Below are 15,387 nucleotides of genomic sequence, written 5' to 3'. Positions count from 1 at the left end.
CTGACCGCACGTGCCTCTCCTCCCACACCTGCCGACCACACGTGCCATTCCTCCCCCTCCTGCTGACCATACATGCCTCTCCTCCCCCACCTGCTGACCATACTTGCCTCTCCTCCCACACCTACTGACCGCACATGCCTGTCCTCCCACACCTGCTGATCGCACATGCCTGTCCTCCCACACCTGTTGACCGCACGTGCCTCTCCTCCCACACCAGCTGACCGCAGATAACTCTCCTCCCACACCTGCTGACCATACGTGCCTCTCCTCCCACACCTGCTGACCATACGTGCCTCTCCTTCCTCAGCTGCTGAGCTACGACTCCGGGCAGGAGGGTGTGACGGTGACGACGGAGCCTGGACGGGACACAGTGTCACGCCTGCTGATCCACCAAGCAGCTGCACACGACTCGGGCCAGTACACCTGTTCGCCCGCCACTGCTCCCGCTCACACCATCACCGTCCACGTCATCAACAGTAAGGAAATCGTCATTCTGCCGTCTGGCAACAGGGTGACATCTCTCGTCTGCACACAGTGGGAACCAACCATGTCTTACTCACTATGATCCTCGTACGATATCTTGGGTAGATATTAATAAGAGATTTCCTCGCTGAATACGCAGCCGTTCCGGGGTACACCTTGTTCGAATTGGACAGAGAAAATAAAGTTGGCTGTGAAGTCTTAGTCTTTGTTAACGCTTATCTTAATCCCGTACAGTTGTTGTAGCTGTTAAGAATATCATTCTTATGAATGAAAAGATAAGCTTTCTAAGAAAATACCGGTAATGACTGGTTTATATGCTTCCCAGCACAGACAACAGAGGTAGACGAAGATTTTATGATCAGTTGATAGAAATTTGTGATGAACAAGATCCCATCGTGGTAACCGTTGTCTAATGGGGGAGAAATCCCTCTCCATTAAGTCTGAGCGCTGAATCTACTCGGATCTGCTTGATAGGGCCCTAATCCAATTAGTTGAGGAACCTAATCTCGACGAGATTGTATTAGATTCAATTCTAATTACAAATGAGGATCTCGTAAATAATGTTAATGATCCTGGCATTGCTCTTGATAGGTAAATCTGGGAAGATATGGGCAGGGAAAACGTTACAAACGTGGTTTGGGAAAGCTTCAATAAAACTTTCAAAGCAGTAGAGGGACCATATGTGCCAATGCATAGTAGATGTACTATTTCATATTTCATAGCAGTAGAGGGACCATATGTGCCAATGCATAGTAGATGTACTATTTCTAAAACAAAGCCAAGTAGGTGGAACTGTGAAAAAAAGAAATTCCTGTTGTCGAAGAAAGTAATTCATCAAAAATTCACGAGAAACCAGTAACCAGTGGGATGGAAAGCCGTGTAAATTTGTGTAAAGGAACTGGGAGACTTATGCAACAAAAAACTTCAATTTGAAGAGAATATTGTCGAAAGTAGCGAAAGAAACACCAAGACGTTTTATAGTGAAGTTACCGACATCTGGAAAATGTTGCGTATTGTTAGTAAAAATTTAAAGGCAATTTACATTATGAATTCTGTTGAATGACAAAAGATAAATGAGAAAGAAGAATTGGGCATGATAATCTCTGGTGACCAAAAACAAAGTAAGAAGTGCACAGAGGCAGTGTAGAAAGCTGATAAGATTCTTGGATTCATAGGTAGAGCTTTCGATTTCAATTCTACGGTAATCATCTTTACTCTATGATTAATCTTGAATACTGTGTTCAGTTTTTGTCACTCTAATTGGAAAAAAAATATGACAGAATGGAGAGAGTGCAGCGTCGAGTTACCAAAATGATTTCCTTGCTGAGAAACAAATCCTATGAGAACCGACCAAACGATGCAAATCAAATAAAAGAGAAGGTTATGTGTTGATATAATACAAGTATTCAAAATTATCAAAAGCTTTGATAATCTTGATCTATCAAGTTACTTCAGATTTGTGAATCGAGTCTCATTTCACTCGCAGTAATGGATACAAAACTCGTTGCCAAACGTTTTACCTCGAATGCGGTAGAGTATATTTTTTTCTTCAGTAGTATTGTTGAATGTGGAATGATTTGCCAGTTAGAGTGTTAGGCAGGAGTAAAGAGACAGTTAAGAACAGACTTGATAAACATTTCGCTTGAAGTCCACGACTTACATTGTTTGCGCCTCCCTAATTAGTCACACTGACACTTTGCAAGGTTTCTGTCTTGAATATATACAGTCCAACTTTCAACTCACTATTATGTGAATTTCTGATATCTTCCTCTGTCACATAGACTCAAACGGACCCATTGGTCTCTTGCTGTCAGAATTCCTCTGTATTCTTCTGTTGTTGAAGCCATCCTAAAACAGTGGCCTTTTCTCAGTTTACCCAACTGCGTGTAGTCGTCAAGCATTAATCTTTTCCGTACACTGCCAGTATAATCATTAGGGATTTGGTGAGTAAACGTTATCAGCCTTGCACCACTGCACCCCAAAGTTTTCATCTTTAGGTTGGCAAATCTCGATGAAAACGTTATCGGATATCGGACGCAACCTAAAGACGTTATGGTCGCCGGAAACATTTATTTTTTCCCCCGCTGAAGATAAGCCTTGGAGCGACCGTCGTTCGTGCAAGATAATTGCTTTAGTTTCCCCTCAAAGCTTGAATTTTCAAAAGAATGTTTCTTTTTAGAGAAAAAAAATGTTTTTGAGAAAAAACTTTTCTTAACCAAATACGGAGGAAGGGGTCTTTTGTATTTACGAGGAACAAAAGTCAAAGTTTTGTAAACACGATATGAAACGAAAGTGAGGACAAGGAATCCTTTATTCAATTCTTTTTCCTCATAATCCACATTGAATTCACTTGCTGTTTATACTTCAGGCTTCTCATTGTAGTCGTGTAGAATTCTCTCTATTACTGGTCAGGGTCAGTAGCTTCTAATGGCTTCACCACCAACCTCACAACGGCGATGACGCAAGACAGAATTTTCACTCTCCAAAACAAGTCACTTAGGGCCAACGGGTCTGGGCTGCACGGATGGCGGTTAAGCTGCATGGACTAGGAGCCACGAGTAACGTCACGTGCAGCGAGGGGACACCCTTGGTCAAGATTCCCAACAGTTTCTCCATGAGGACACATGATGGACTAGCAGAATCCCTTCGACATCCCAGAAAATCGGAACCATAATCTTTCCAGATCGTCTTCGGAGCTTCCCTTGGGGTTCGGAGAAACCGAGAATATGGAAGCGAATTCGGAAGTCCCTGTGATGGATCGAGGTCTCATCCTGGAGGGATTGGCTTCGTGTGGCCAACTTTCAGGAGTCGAACCTAAGCGCTGAGGTTGCTGGAGATCCATCTTGCCGAAACCTTTTGACAGGCACTGATGTTTACAAGACCTCGATGTGCAAATCCAGCTTCACTAGTAACATCATGGCCTGATGCGCCGATCTACCAGGGTCAAAACTTCGATTTCCATCACAGTTCCTTCATCATTGGCATCTTAGGGCCGTCTTGACAAGGGGTCATCCTCAAGACTCTCAGGGTCATGCTAAAAGTCTTTTCGTCCAACTTTCTATTGTGGTACAGGAAGGGGCACAATTACCATGGACAACCAACATACCTTGATAGATATCATTTCATAGACACTTAAATTTTTTGATAAGGTCTTCATAACACTCCAATGCCCATTTTCGTTGTACCCATAATTTTCTCAGATGCCAGTCTTCAATTTAGAGAGACCAGTCTAATGTTGCACAGAAATGAATCCACTATATTCTCTAATATGGTGTTTGCGAAACGTTCTGACAGCCCCTCGTATGGCGCAAAGTTCCACCAGCAATTTTGTAAGTACTTGGAAAAAATGACACGGGAGAACGGGACACCATGGACAATATACGATTAAGTCGTGTATCAAAGATGATGATAACTTTCCTGAGTATACAAGTCAGTTGTGGACGAGAGGATGAAGAGCGAGCGAACATCCGTCATCATTTCACATCTGCGTCTAATTCTGAGACATTCGGGAGAACAATATGACAATATCTGAGGTATAGATAATGTCGTCTATGGCTTATAGAATAACGATGGAGCATCATTAGCGTGGAGCGCACGAGAGAAGTGACCAATATCATACCTGTTCAGAACAGAAACAGCGTTGTGGCTAAGGTAGAGAGTGTTTAATAAAAATAGTAAAGGTAGGAACGTTGATAAGTGTGCTGGCTTCTGGTTCCACTCTGGCTTGAAAAGAGACGGGGAAGAAGAAATGCCACAGACATGAGAGCAGTAATTCATTTAAAGAATGATGAGATCTCTCTACATTTGAAATAGCTGCTTGAAAGAGACATAACCCCAGCAATTGCACAACCCTCTCGTAGTTTTTGAGAAGCAGATCTTGTTATACTTATTATGTAGGGATTTCAGGAGGGTATCGCAATGCCTAACGTATTCTGGTCTGCGTTGGGATGAATATTTTTAGAATGGGAGTTGCTGTTATGTTTGAAAAGTCTTCTAAGGAGGATATGATTGGGACTTGAAAGAATAAGAAATTGGTTTATTTTTCCCCGGGTTGCATTTAACGTCATTAACCTTCCCACTCAGAATTGCTGAACAGATCCGATTAAGAGAGAGGGAATGTGTTCATTCCGGGAAACAGAACCTGTGCTGGGGTGAGGAGGGGAGGAGAAGTAAGGTGGAGAATGCCCAGTGATAATGCCGATGAATGAGTGAATTGGTTTAATGGTTGACGAGACATGATTCGTTATGACTAGAACAAAGTTGTGTGGGGTAGAATCTTGATGGACTCCGCTGCTGACAAGAGGGAAGAGTTGTTCAAAATATATATATATATTCTTTCTTTTTCTTTCATACTATTCGCCATTTCCCGCATTAGCGAGGTAGCGTTAAGAACAGAGGACTGGGCCTTCGAGGGAATATCCTCACCGGGCCCCCTTCTCTGTTCCTTCTTTTGGAAAATTAAAAAAGAAAAAAAAATGAGAGGGGAGGATTTCCAGCCCCCGCTCCCTTCCCTTTTAGTCGCCTTCTACGACACGCAGGCAATAAGTGGGAAGTATTCTTTCTCCCCTATCCCCAGGGATATATATATATATATATATATATATATATATATATATATATATATATATATATATATATATATATATGAAAAAATTTGATGGCCTTTAAAATGTTATTTGTCTGGACAGATAATATTTAAAGGCCATCAATTCAGTTTACAATTTGACTGTCTCAATGAAGGTTGCGAATCTCGTTCTAATAGCCGTATGGATATGAACACGACTTCTGTAAGCGGCAAACTTACAACTCATCTGCTGGACAGTGCAACCAAACGCCACATGGAAAGGGAGCACAGGGTATCCCCTTACACGAGAGCAGGTGACGGACAGTACGAAGATCCTCAAACATGACAGCAGTCATAACAAGTTACCAATATATATCATTTAGATGCAGTTTTTATGTGAGACTTTTCTCCCTTACCTAATTCTATTCACATCAGCTGTCAACATCCTCACTTTAAACAATCTCCCTCACTTAGACAGCAGCTTCTGCAGACGTTTACTCGAGTCTGCCACTAGGGTCATGTCATCATGTGCAAACAGCGAGTGATACATCTTCCAGTTCGCACCTATCCCCCACCACCACCACCACCTCAGAAGACTGGAAACTTGCTTCTCTCTCAACAGCCCTCGCATACTTCCCTCCCCACCTTATTCATGAATAGATTAAACAGCAACGGTGACATCACACGTCCTTGATGCAGACCCATTATCCTTTAACACCATGTATCTTCCACAAAGCATCTTTATCAACCCCAACATACGTTCTCTGCAAATCCATAAATATCACGTATAAATTCACTTCACAATCAATGTATTTCCCAAACAAAGCCTTCAAAGCAAACACTTGATCCTCACATCTTTTACCACTCATTAGGCCATATCGTTCCTTCCTAGTCTGATGCTCTGTGTCTGCCACCATCTTCTCAGTCACCAATCTTCCATGCAGCTTACAAGTATACAGCAGTTCTAATATCAATTTTGTTCCCCACACATTTTCTACAGCGGTTCTGCTCAGGCAACCCGTCAATCTTCAGGTACCTCAGTTACATACACAGTGAAATTCCTAACTAATCAGTCAACACCAAAGTCACCCTTTCCTTGATAGATTCAGCTGCCATCCCATCCACCAACGGCTGCTTTGCCGCACTTCATCTTCTGCAATGGTGTCACCACCTACTCTACTTTCATCAGACCATCTTCCATGACTTTCTCGCTGCGCATCTCCACGTTCCAACCATTCAACATCTGCCACACTATTATCTGACGCATTCAGCAGTCCAAAGTACTCACTCCATCTCCTCTTCAACACTACTTTGTCTGTTACCAGTTCCCAGTCTGCTTCTGTCACTGATGCTTCCATTTGTTCTGCTGTTTCCCTTTCACTATTCACCTCCTTCAAAAAAGTTATCTTCTTTAACCTGAAATTTTCCGGCTCTCTCTCACTCCATCTCTTTTATTTCTTCATCCTTTACACATTTCTCTTGACTTCTTTCCTCTTGCGCATCGCCCAATAAAACGCACTCTTTCCCTCCAGATGACTAGCAACTGAACTCCTCATTCCACCACTCTTTACCCTTAATCACATGCCGTTATTGCTCTCTCCACATGCCGCATGCTTCTGTCAAACATGCCAGAACTGCTTCCTTAAGCACCTTCCGGTCTTCACCCACTCCAATCATTTCGCTTACTCTTACTTTTTGCCATCTTCAACCAGTCTTTCGTAGTATCTTCTCACACAAGCTTCTTTTCCAGGCTTATCTTCTTTCACCACACGTATCATTTCCTATTTTCCTAAAACCATAATATACTTGCATACCTTGCCTCCACCAAGCAGTGGTCAGACATCCCACCCTCTTCCCCTCTTAGCACATTTACATCCTGAGATCTTTCCATCGCTTGCCTTCATTTACTACATAATGCAGCAATTGTTGTTGGCCATAACCCCACTAACCCAAATAGACTTATGGCTCTCTTCTTAAAGAAAGTATTTCAAGCCACCACTTCTTTTCTTCGTACTCATCTTCACCAGCTGTTTATCATTTTCCCTCACAGTGCAGTGTCTAAATGCTCGCGGATGTAGCCAGATGAACGAGGAGGAAGAGACAGGTAGTGTGGTTGGGAACAGAACCTGGATGACACGGCTCTAAGTGACGCTAAACTCAAGGGGAAGGAGGAAGAAGGTTTGGGAAATTTCCAAGGAATCAAGTCTGGAGTAAGTGTAAGGGCAAGAGGAAAGGAAGGAGAGGGGGAGGGGTGGCAGTTCAGCTGGAGGAGGATTTGTGGTGGGTAGTACCGGTAATATACCTCCCTTGTCGGTAACCGTCTACTGCCTACGAGAGAGAGAGAGAGAGAGAGAGAGAGAGAATGAAAATAGATACAGCTTCTAAGAACACAGGAACGAGTGTGATAAAATACACCTCTCCCTCGAATAGAAAAAAGACAGAATCATGAATCGTACCAAACTTCCCGATCCTTCACAACGTTAATCCATCAGCCGTCGCTGTGGTGTTTCTGACAAGATTACTGTCTCTAATAAGATGGAATTTCTATCATCTTTCAGAGCTAACCCATTTCGTAGATCATCAGACTTTTACAAGATCTGAGATGACCTCCTTCCTCCAGTCTTTCAGATGAAACTAACTCTTTAAAACGTCGCTTGGGTAACTTATCGCACCACTAATGGCCCAAGTCGAGCACCCTTTAACCACTGTAAACTAAATTAAACTTGTAATTACACGTCTCAGTCACTCATAAACTTCCTCCCAACCGCGGGGCAAAGGAACGCCGGCCCAAGGTTTCCTCATATTGGAACCGTAATGTTCTAACATATCTCAGTTATGATTGTGGAACCGCGTGGTAACTCATTCATGTAGCGTAACAACCAAAGCCTGGGACTGAACCAAGGCATGTAAAACGTCTGGAGTAAACCATGGAAAGGTCTGTGAGGCCTGAATAGGGAGCGAGAGACCGGGTGTGAACGACTGTGGCCTTTTTTTTTTTTGTCTGTTTTACCTGCGGTACCTCGCTGACGCAGGGAATGGCGATGCTGTGCATGTTCATATATATATATATATATATATATATATATATATATATATATATATATATATATATATATATATATATATATTTATATCATTAATGATATAGCCTTGATTAAGGCATTCAATTGCCCAATCAGTCTCAACTAACCTAAGAAAAAAATATATATCATTATCTATCACCCACCAACACTTTACTGGCCATTTCCGATTTCGCGATATGGTCTGGTGACTGTATTACTGTCACATTTACACATTACCACCACATTTTCTCATTATGTTATTTGAGTCATGATTTAGAAATTGATTCATATCATCCAAAGTATCTTTAAAGTACATTTGATCAATATAACGTTTTTCATCTTTTCATGTCAAATGCCCATTTTCCAGTTTCTTTATCCTATCGTTTAAGTATTTTTTTGCTTTATTAGCCACCATGATAACTAATAAAAGTGAGGTTTCAGTTATCTAGACACAGTATATAAGTATGTCAACTGATATGAATAAACTTATACTTCATACAAGCGTAATCTTCGTGTTGCACAAAATGTATAACTGATGTAGCTGTGGCAATGTTCATAACGTAACCCAGTTTTTTTTTCCATTTTCTTTCTCTCTCTGGCGACAGGTGAGAAGCCGGCTGCAATCCATCACAAGAACACCACTTCGAACTCCTCGGAAGGTGGCGGACCTGGCCACTTGCCAGCGGGGCCCCTGCAGCTACTGCTGGTGGGCCTCCTGCCGATCATGGTGGGCACTGGAGGGCAGGAGCTCCTGGAAGCTCTAGGCAGGACGGCGGCCTGGTGGAGGGCGTGGTGTCGGGCGTGCTGGTGGTGGTGGTGGTGGTGGGAAGGGGAGGTGGTGGCTGGAGGCGGGAGCGCCACCTTCTGTGTACGTAGGTGGCTGGCGAGATAAAGCGACGACTGATCGCGGTGGTGGTGGTTAGATGCTGTTGCTACCATTGCTACATCTGCTGTTGCTGTTGCTGGCACCGCTGCTCGTACTACTACTACTTCTGCTGAGGAGTAGTAATAATGCCGCTATAGAAGGACAAAAAAAAAATGTGCAAAAAAAAGAAAAAAAATAGTATTCTAGACTAGAACAAAAAAAAAAAGAAAATCGTACAGAATATATTTTCTGCAGTATATGTTTTGGAAAGAAATAATATATACTCCGTGATAATGGTGCGATATCGCATATTTTGCATGTGTGAATATACATACATTATATATATATATATATATATATATATATATATATATATATATATATATATATATATATATATATATATATATATTAGGACCGACACAACACGGACCACGAGTCGGAGCGTCACACAGCAGTGTTAATGTGTTTTTAGAAATGGTCCGGGCGACCTGATTCTGGCTGATCCCAAGTCTACCGCGCAGGAGAGGCAAGTGAAAGGAGACTCTCTGATCAACAGAAGTGGCGCGCGCGCGCCTCCATGTCGCCCTCATATGAGAGTGGAGGAAGAAGAGGAGGAGTGACTGTATGGGCGATTATCGTGAAGGACGTCGACTTGAGTTTGTCCTTACCTGTAGTCTGAACTCGGATCATATTTTGTTCTTATTTTCACAAACGTCTTGTGTGAAAGGGATCCTCGTTCTTATCGAGTGTGTCAGACTAATGACCGGATGAAAAATATCTTTTCTCAAAAGCCGGTTGAAAACTCGAAGCTGGTTCTGTGGTAGATCGTTGCCATTAACGGTTTGACCTGAAACTGTAATATATCCCGTAGTGTCTGTAACAGTATTTAGCTATAAAAGACAGAAAAAAAAATAATATACGAGCCTTAAAATATGTGTCTTCCTGGGAAAACAACTTTTATGATGAGCTGCATTTGATTTCACCATTTGTTTTATATGAATCCTTTATAACAACACTACCAGACGGAGGAGGTTTGGCGACGTGTGAAAATAGATAAAAGTGATTTGCATATTTTGTGTTTGCATGTGAATGACAAATAATTTAACCGTTCTTATTGCCAAAGCTAACAATATGTTCCTAATATGTACATGTATGAAAGGCTTTCTCTGTAAGTGAATTTCTTGAGTAAAAAAAACAGAACTTCACTTTGTTTTTGGTGACGTAGTGACACAAAAACAGAGTTGCTGTCAACAATCCTGGTGTGTGTGTGTGCGTGTTTTTGATTATATATATATATATAAATATATGTACATATATTCTTTTGTATTAGCCAATCTATTCTTTTCGCTGTCTTCTCATATCATTTTGTGCCGTATCTAGGGCCCCTTTGTAAGGCAAGTACAGTTTCAGTAAGATAAGTGATGCTATTCTGGCAGAGGCGAAATACTTTTTTATCGTAGGAGAAGCCTAGCTGAACATGTTTGCTCAGTAACTTTAATACTAGGGGGAAAAAATGGTGTTGACAAGTATATGCATGGGTCCTTGAGCCTATGATGGGTTCTCGACTAGAGTCGAGCTAAGCTGTGGACTTCAGCGTGACTGTTCTTACTCAGGTAAAGAATCCATTGACTTTTTTCTCAGCGAGACGTATAGCTAGGCCACTCACTGGAGCTTACGTTATCAAGTCAACCTATGGGTACGTAAACTGTAAGCCTTTTTAGAGCAATTCTTTTTGCCGAAGGAATAATCATCAGCTCGAGGGATATCACCAAGATATTTTACATCTCATGCAAAAATATCTTTATATATATATATATATATATATATATATATATATATATATATATATATATATATATATATACATACTTTGATGTTATCAATGCAGTTAAAGACAAGGGATGTTAACATCATAGTTTCAAAAGAAATTGATTAAAAAACTATCGCTGAATGCATATTGTTCAAGATGATCAACAGCATTCATGATAATTAATCAGGATAAAACTAACAAACTTAAATAATCCAAAACATTTCTGGATCCTCTTCAGCTAGACTATCATCAACTCACACTGACAAGGCAAACTTATTGCGAAACCTCCTGCAACATCAAGTGCCGTTGGTTAAGGGTTTATCAACCACACACAATCTCTAAAGTGATTCAACTCTTCTTGTATGATCCAATCCTAAACATCAGAAAATATATACTAATACACCTATGATCCTTGTGAAAAAAAAATATTGAAAATTTTAGATTGAATCAGTTAATGTAATATACTTTGGCAGTAAACTGACTCGATTCCAAAGCGTTACATTATTATGTCAAAATAAAATGATACGAGTTCCAAAGTACCTCACACACCAACATAGCTATTCTAAAGAAAGATCTGACGTTCAAATCGAATGACATTTCAGTGTTCTTTTCTTGCCACAAATAAGTAAATAAGGAGATGTTTTCATACACTTTGGTTACGTTGTATATACGAGAGTACGATCGCATCAAAGAAATTTTCACCCCAAAGAAATCCATATTTCCCTGCCGCCGAAAGTAGCGCAGCCTTTGGCTGCAAAAGCCTTTAGAAAGAGTTTCTTGGTATCACCAGGACATTTTATTGAAACTGATCTGATTATATATATATATATATATATATATATATATATATATATATATATATATATATATATATATATATATTATATTATATTCGTGTGTGTGTACAAAGGGAGAGAGAGAGAGAGAGAGAGAGAGAGAGAGAGAGAGAGAGAGAGAGAGAGAGAGAGAGTGATACAAGGAAATATTTTGCAATGTTAATATACATATGATAATCTGTACGACCACCTCACACAATATACAATCACATTAATAGCAGTGCAATTTCAGTCTTATGCTAATTGAAAGCAAATCTTGCATAAACAGAAATGTATGATTTTGCAAGGAAATTTAATGCCATGACATAGTAATCTGAAATGAATTTCGGGAATAAGAAAAATAATAGAACTTTGAATAGGTGAAATAAGGCACACGCACGCACACACACACACACACACACACACTATATATATATATATATATATATATATATATATAAAGTTAGATTCAACTCAGACACTGCAGAAGTTGGTATATGAGTTTGGGAGAGTAACTGAAAGGAGAAAGTTGAGAGCTGATGTGAATCTAAGCAAAGTTACTGGGTTAGCTGGCAGTGGAGAGAGAGAGAGAGAGAAGGTTTGTTGGAATGTGAGTTTCAATGGAGAAGATCTGGAGGAAATAGTGTTCTAGATACCTGGAAGTGTACCCGACAGCGAATGGAACCATGGCAGCTGATGCGAGTCTTATGATGAGTGAGAGGACAGGCGTCCTGGGAGCACTGGAGGGAGGAGCTGAGCATGATGTTTGAAGGTACCAGCAGTCCATACGATGTTAGATGGATGCGAGGCATAGGTGGCCGTGCTGAAAATGAAATGCTTGAGGATATGTGGCGTCAGGGAAGGTCTGTGGAGCCTGGTTATGGATAGGGGGGAGGGGTTTGGTTTCGGTGCATTTCGCATGAGAGTATGAGAATAGGTGTGAGCGAATGTGGCCATTGCATCTGCTCTTGTTGCTAACAATGGCTGCTCGGGAAAAGGTGGGTACGTTCGAAGGTTCGATAGTCCCTAGGTTGTTATTCGGATGCGAGTCTTTGGCTCGACTGCAAAAGACAAGAAGAGAAATTCAATGCCTGAGGACGATATACTGAGAGAGAGGGTTGACCATGTGAGGAACGACAGTGTAAAAAGACTGTTGTGGTAGTAAGCGGAGTCTAAGTGAGAAAGCTGTGGTGATAAGCAAAGTCTAAGCGAGAGAGCCATGGTAGTATGCGCAGTCTGAGTGAGAGAGCTGACAAGGGTGTGATGAAATTGTTTGGACATATGGAGAGGGTGAGCGAAAAAAGAGAGACTAAGGGTCTGTACCTGTCAGAAGTGAAGGGAATAAGGGAAAGGTGAATCCGAGGAGGTAAAATGATGGAGTAAGGGAAGCTATGGAACATCAAAACCTGAACATGATGGATTAAACCGGAACGATGTGGTATGTGGGGAGCGACGTGCTATCACTGTTCTGAAAGAGGGTGCATGAATCTGTCAAGATAAACTACAGAAAAGTATATGAGGCGTGGCTGTGGATGGTAGGCTTCTGTTTCAGTTCATCATACTTGACAACCAGAAAGTTTGCAAATGAGGCCGTTGCTCGTTTGTTCTTGTCGCTACCTCGTCAATGTGGGAAAAGAAATTGGTTATAAACACACACACACACACACACACACACACACACAATATATATATATATATATATATATATATATATATATATATATATATATATATATATATATATATATATATATATATAAAACAGTAAAGAAACGCGTTTAATTCATATTCCTCAGAAAGCGCAACCTCTCGTCTAAACTTGATATTTCTCATTCCTGTCACTTGTCTTTCTACTTCTAAAAGTCTGTCTTCATCCACCTCGTCCTACTTTTAACTTCTTATTCCTCACGTCTATCTTGAATATATCTTCTCCTCTGCTCGTTTATTTCACACCGACAGCCTCGTATGATCTCTCTTTAATGTCACTCTTCGAATTATTCTTTCAATTTGCTCTTCAAAACCCGATTTATTAATATCTCCACTCTCACACGTACACACACACACACACACACACACACACACACACACACACACACACACACACACACACACAGACAATGCTTTCTTTCTCTGCCTCTCCCTCAAGAAGTGAGTTTTGAAGATCGTCATCTTCACATTGTCTGTGAGGAGTTACAACTCGCACAATGTTATTTGTGTAACATATTGAATGTCAACTCAGTGAGGTCGTTTTAGATCCCACTGCCCCGAGTTTCCCCTTATGGAGGTGTAGTGCTCCTCCTTCAGGATGCTCCAGTGGTGTGCACGAAACTGAGATAATACACTGTGTCCACCACTCCACTGGTTACACACACACACAGTGTGGTGAGCAACGCCCGCTAGTACGTGTGGGGCAGACGTACGTACCCATCGTCAAATATCTCGCATAAGTGTATCGGAGAAGAGAGAACATTCTACGGTATATTGTCTCGAAAAACTGCCTCACCAACTTCTTTGACGAGGCAAATGGCCTCCACCTGCTGGTGTTCCAGGAAAGTGAACACCTGTGGGTAATTTTGTGATACCAAGATAACACTACTGTGGAGAGGAAAGTGTCTATTGTGCTTTAGGTTTGTACAGAGGAATTATCACGACAAAATACCAATAGAGACAATCCTCTCCAAACATAAGGGTAATGTGAATCAGTGGTGATTGTGTTCTACCCATTGTAAATAGAGGAAGGAATATATCAATGGTTTTCACGATTGTAAACTTAATGAAAGAGGACCAGAGAGCACACAGCACAACATCTACTGGTGCTAACCTTCATAATTCTGTTGAGTGTATACGTATGAATGTACTACGGCACAAGGTACCATGGGAGTACCAGTGCGTAAGGTTCATGTACTACTACTACTTCTACCTACCGCATGTGCTATGTAATGTGTGTACACATGGTGTACTGGTAGAGAACCTCACCCTGGACATCCACTGTCTAATCTTCCAGTACACACCTATGTCGTGTTTGGATAGCTTACTTGATGTGAGATCATAGTCAAATAAATATATGAATTGATAAAATAAACAATGATGTGTTTGATCTCCTGTACGTATTGAGGTACTGTATTTCCTTATGAAAACGACGTGGTAAGTCATTTGTACATAGCAACTTAAGCGGTTATCATACACACACATATATGTGAAACACGCACTAAACTATACACATGTACACGTTATACACCACCACACAAACCACAGAAAGATGAACATCATTCATCAGTACCCTAAAGGGAAAAACCGCACCTAAGCCCATTATTGTATTTCAGGGATTTAACAATCTCAAGACTTCATATCACCTCGTTTCTTTCTGAACCTCTTGATTCCTCACTCTTCTTCACTTGAAGGCTTGCTTGCATTTGGTTTTAAGGTTTCCAGATATGATTAAACCCATGCAATCGCACAATAACTGCGACTGGCCTTTATTCATCATATGAAACAGGAGTTAAGAAAAACTGTCACAGATGGGACTGTCCTACAATGGTCTACTATGCAGTAACTTGGAACAGTTCTCGACCAGCCTCCCACTACAAACATCTGAGGCTGCCAGGCCGCCCAGTACATTACATAGTCAAGTGGACCACAGGCTACAGTCAGAGTCATGGCCGACTTGCCATCATCGCTTCCCATTTGCCAACCACGAAAGAATATGACGAAGATGAGTGATGGAATTTTCATCCTCACATCACCATCTTGTAAACTCGCACATTCATGTATATGTTCATGTCGGT

General features: G+C 41.1%; 1 protein-coding gene across 2 annotated transcripts in view; it reads left to right on the top strand.

Annotated features, from left to right (window-relative positions):
• The window catches only part of LOC139756007 (zwei Ig domain protein zig-8-like), a 127,299-nt gene extending 112,612 nt beyond the window's left edge, over positions 1-14,687 (top strand). For both annotated transcript variants that reach the window (XM_071674939.1, XM_071674938.1), the window contains exons 6-7: positions 308-476; positions 8,715-14,687. In XM_071674939.1, the coding sequence (XP_071531040.1) occupies positions 308-476; positions 8,715-9,001 (456 nt within the window). In that variant the 3' untranslated portion in view covers positions 9,002-14,687. The remainder of the gene's footprint in view (positions 1-307; positions 477-8,714) is intronic.
• Positions 14,688-15,387: the final 700 nt, after the last annotated feature.

This window comes from Panulirus ornatus, chromosome 20, assembly GCF_036320965.1.
Source record: "Panulirus ornatus isolate Po-2019 chromosome 20, ASM3632096v1, whole genome shotgun sequence".
Lineage (NCBI taxonomy): Eukaryota > Metazoa > Arthropoda > Malacostraca > Decapoda > Palinuridae > Panulirus > Panulirus ornatus.
This window is presented reverse-complemented; position numbering and strand designations above follow the sequence as displayed.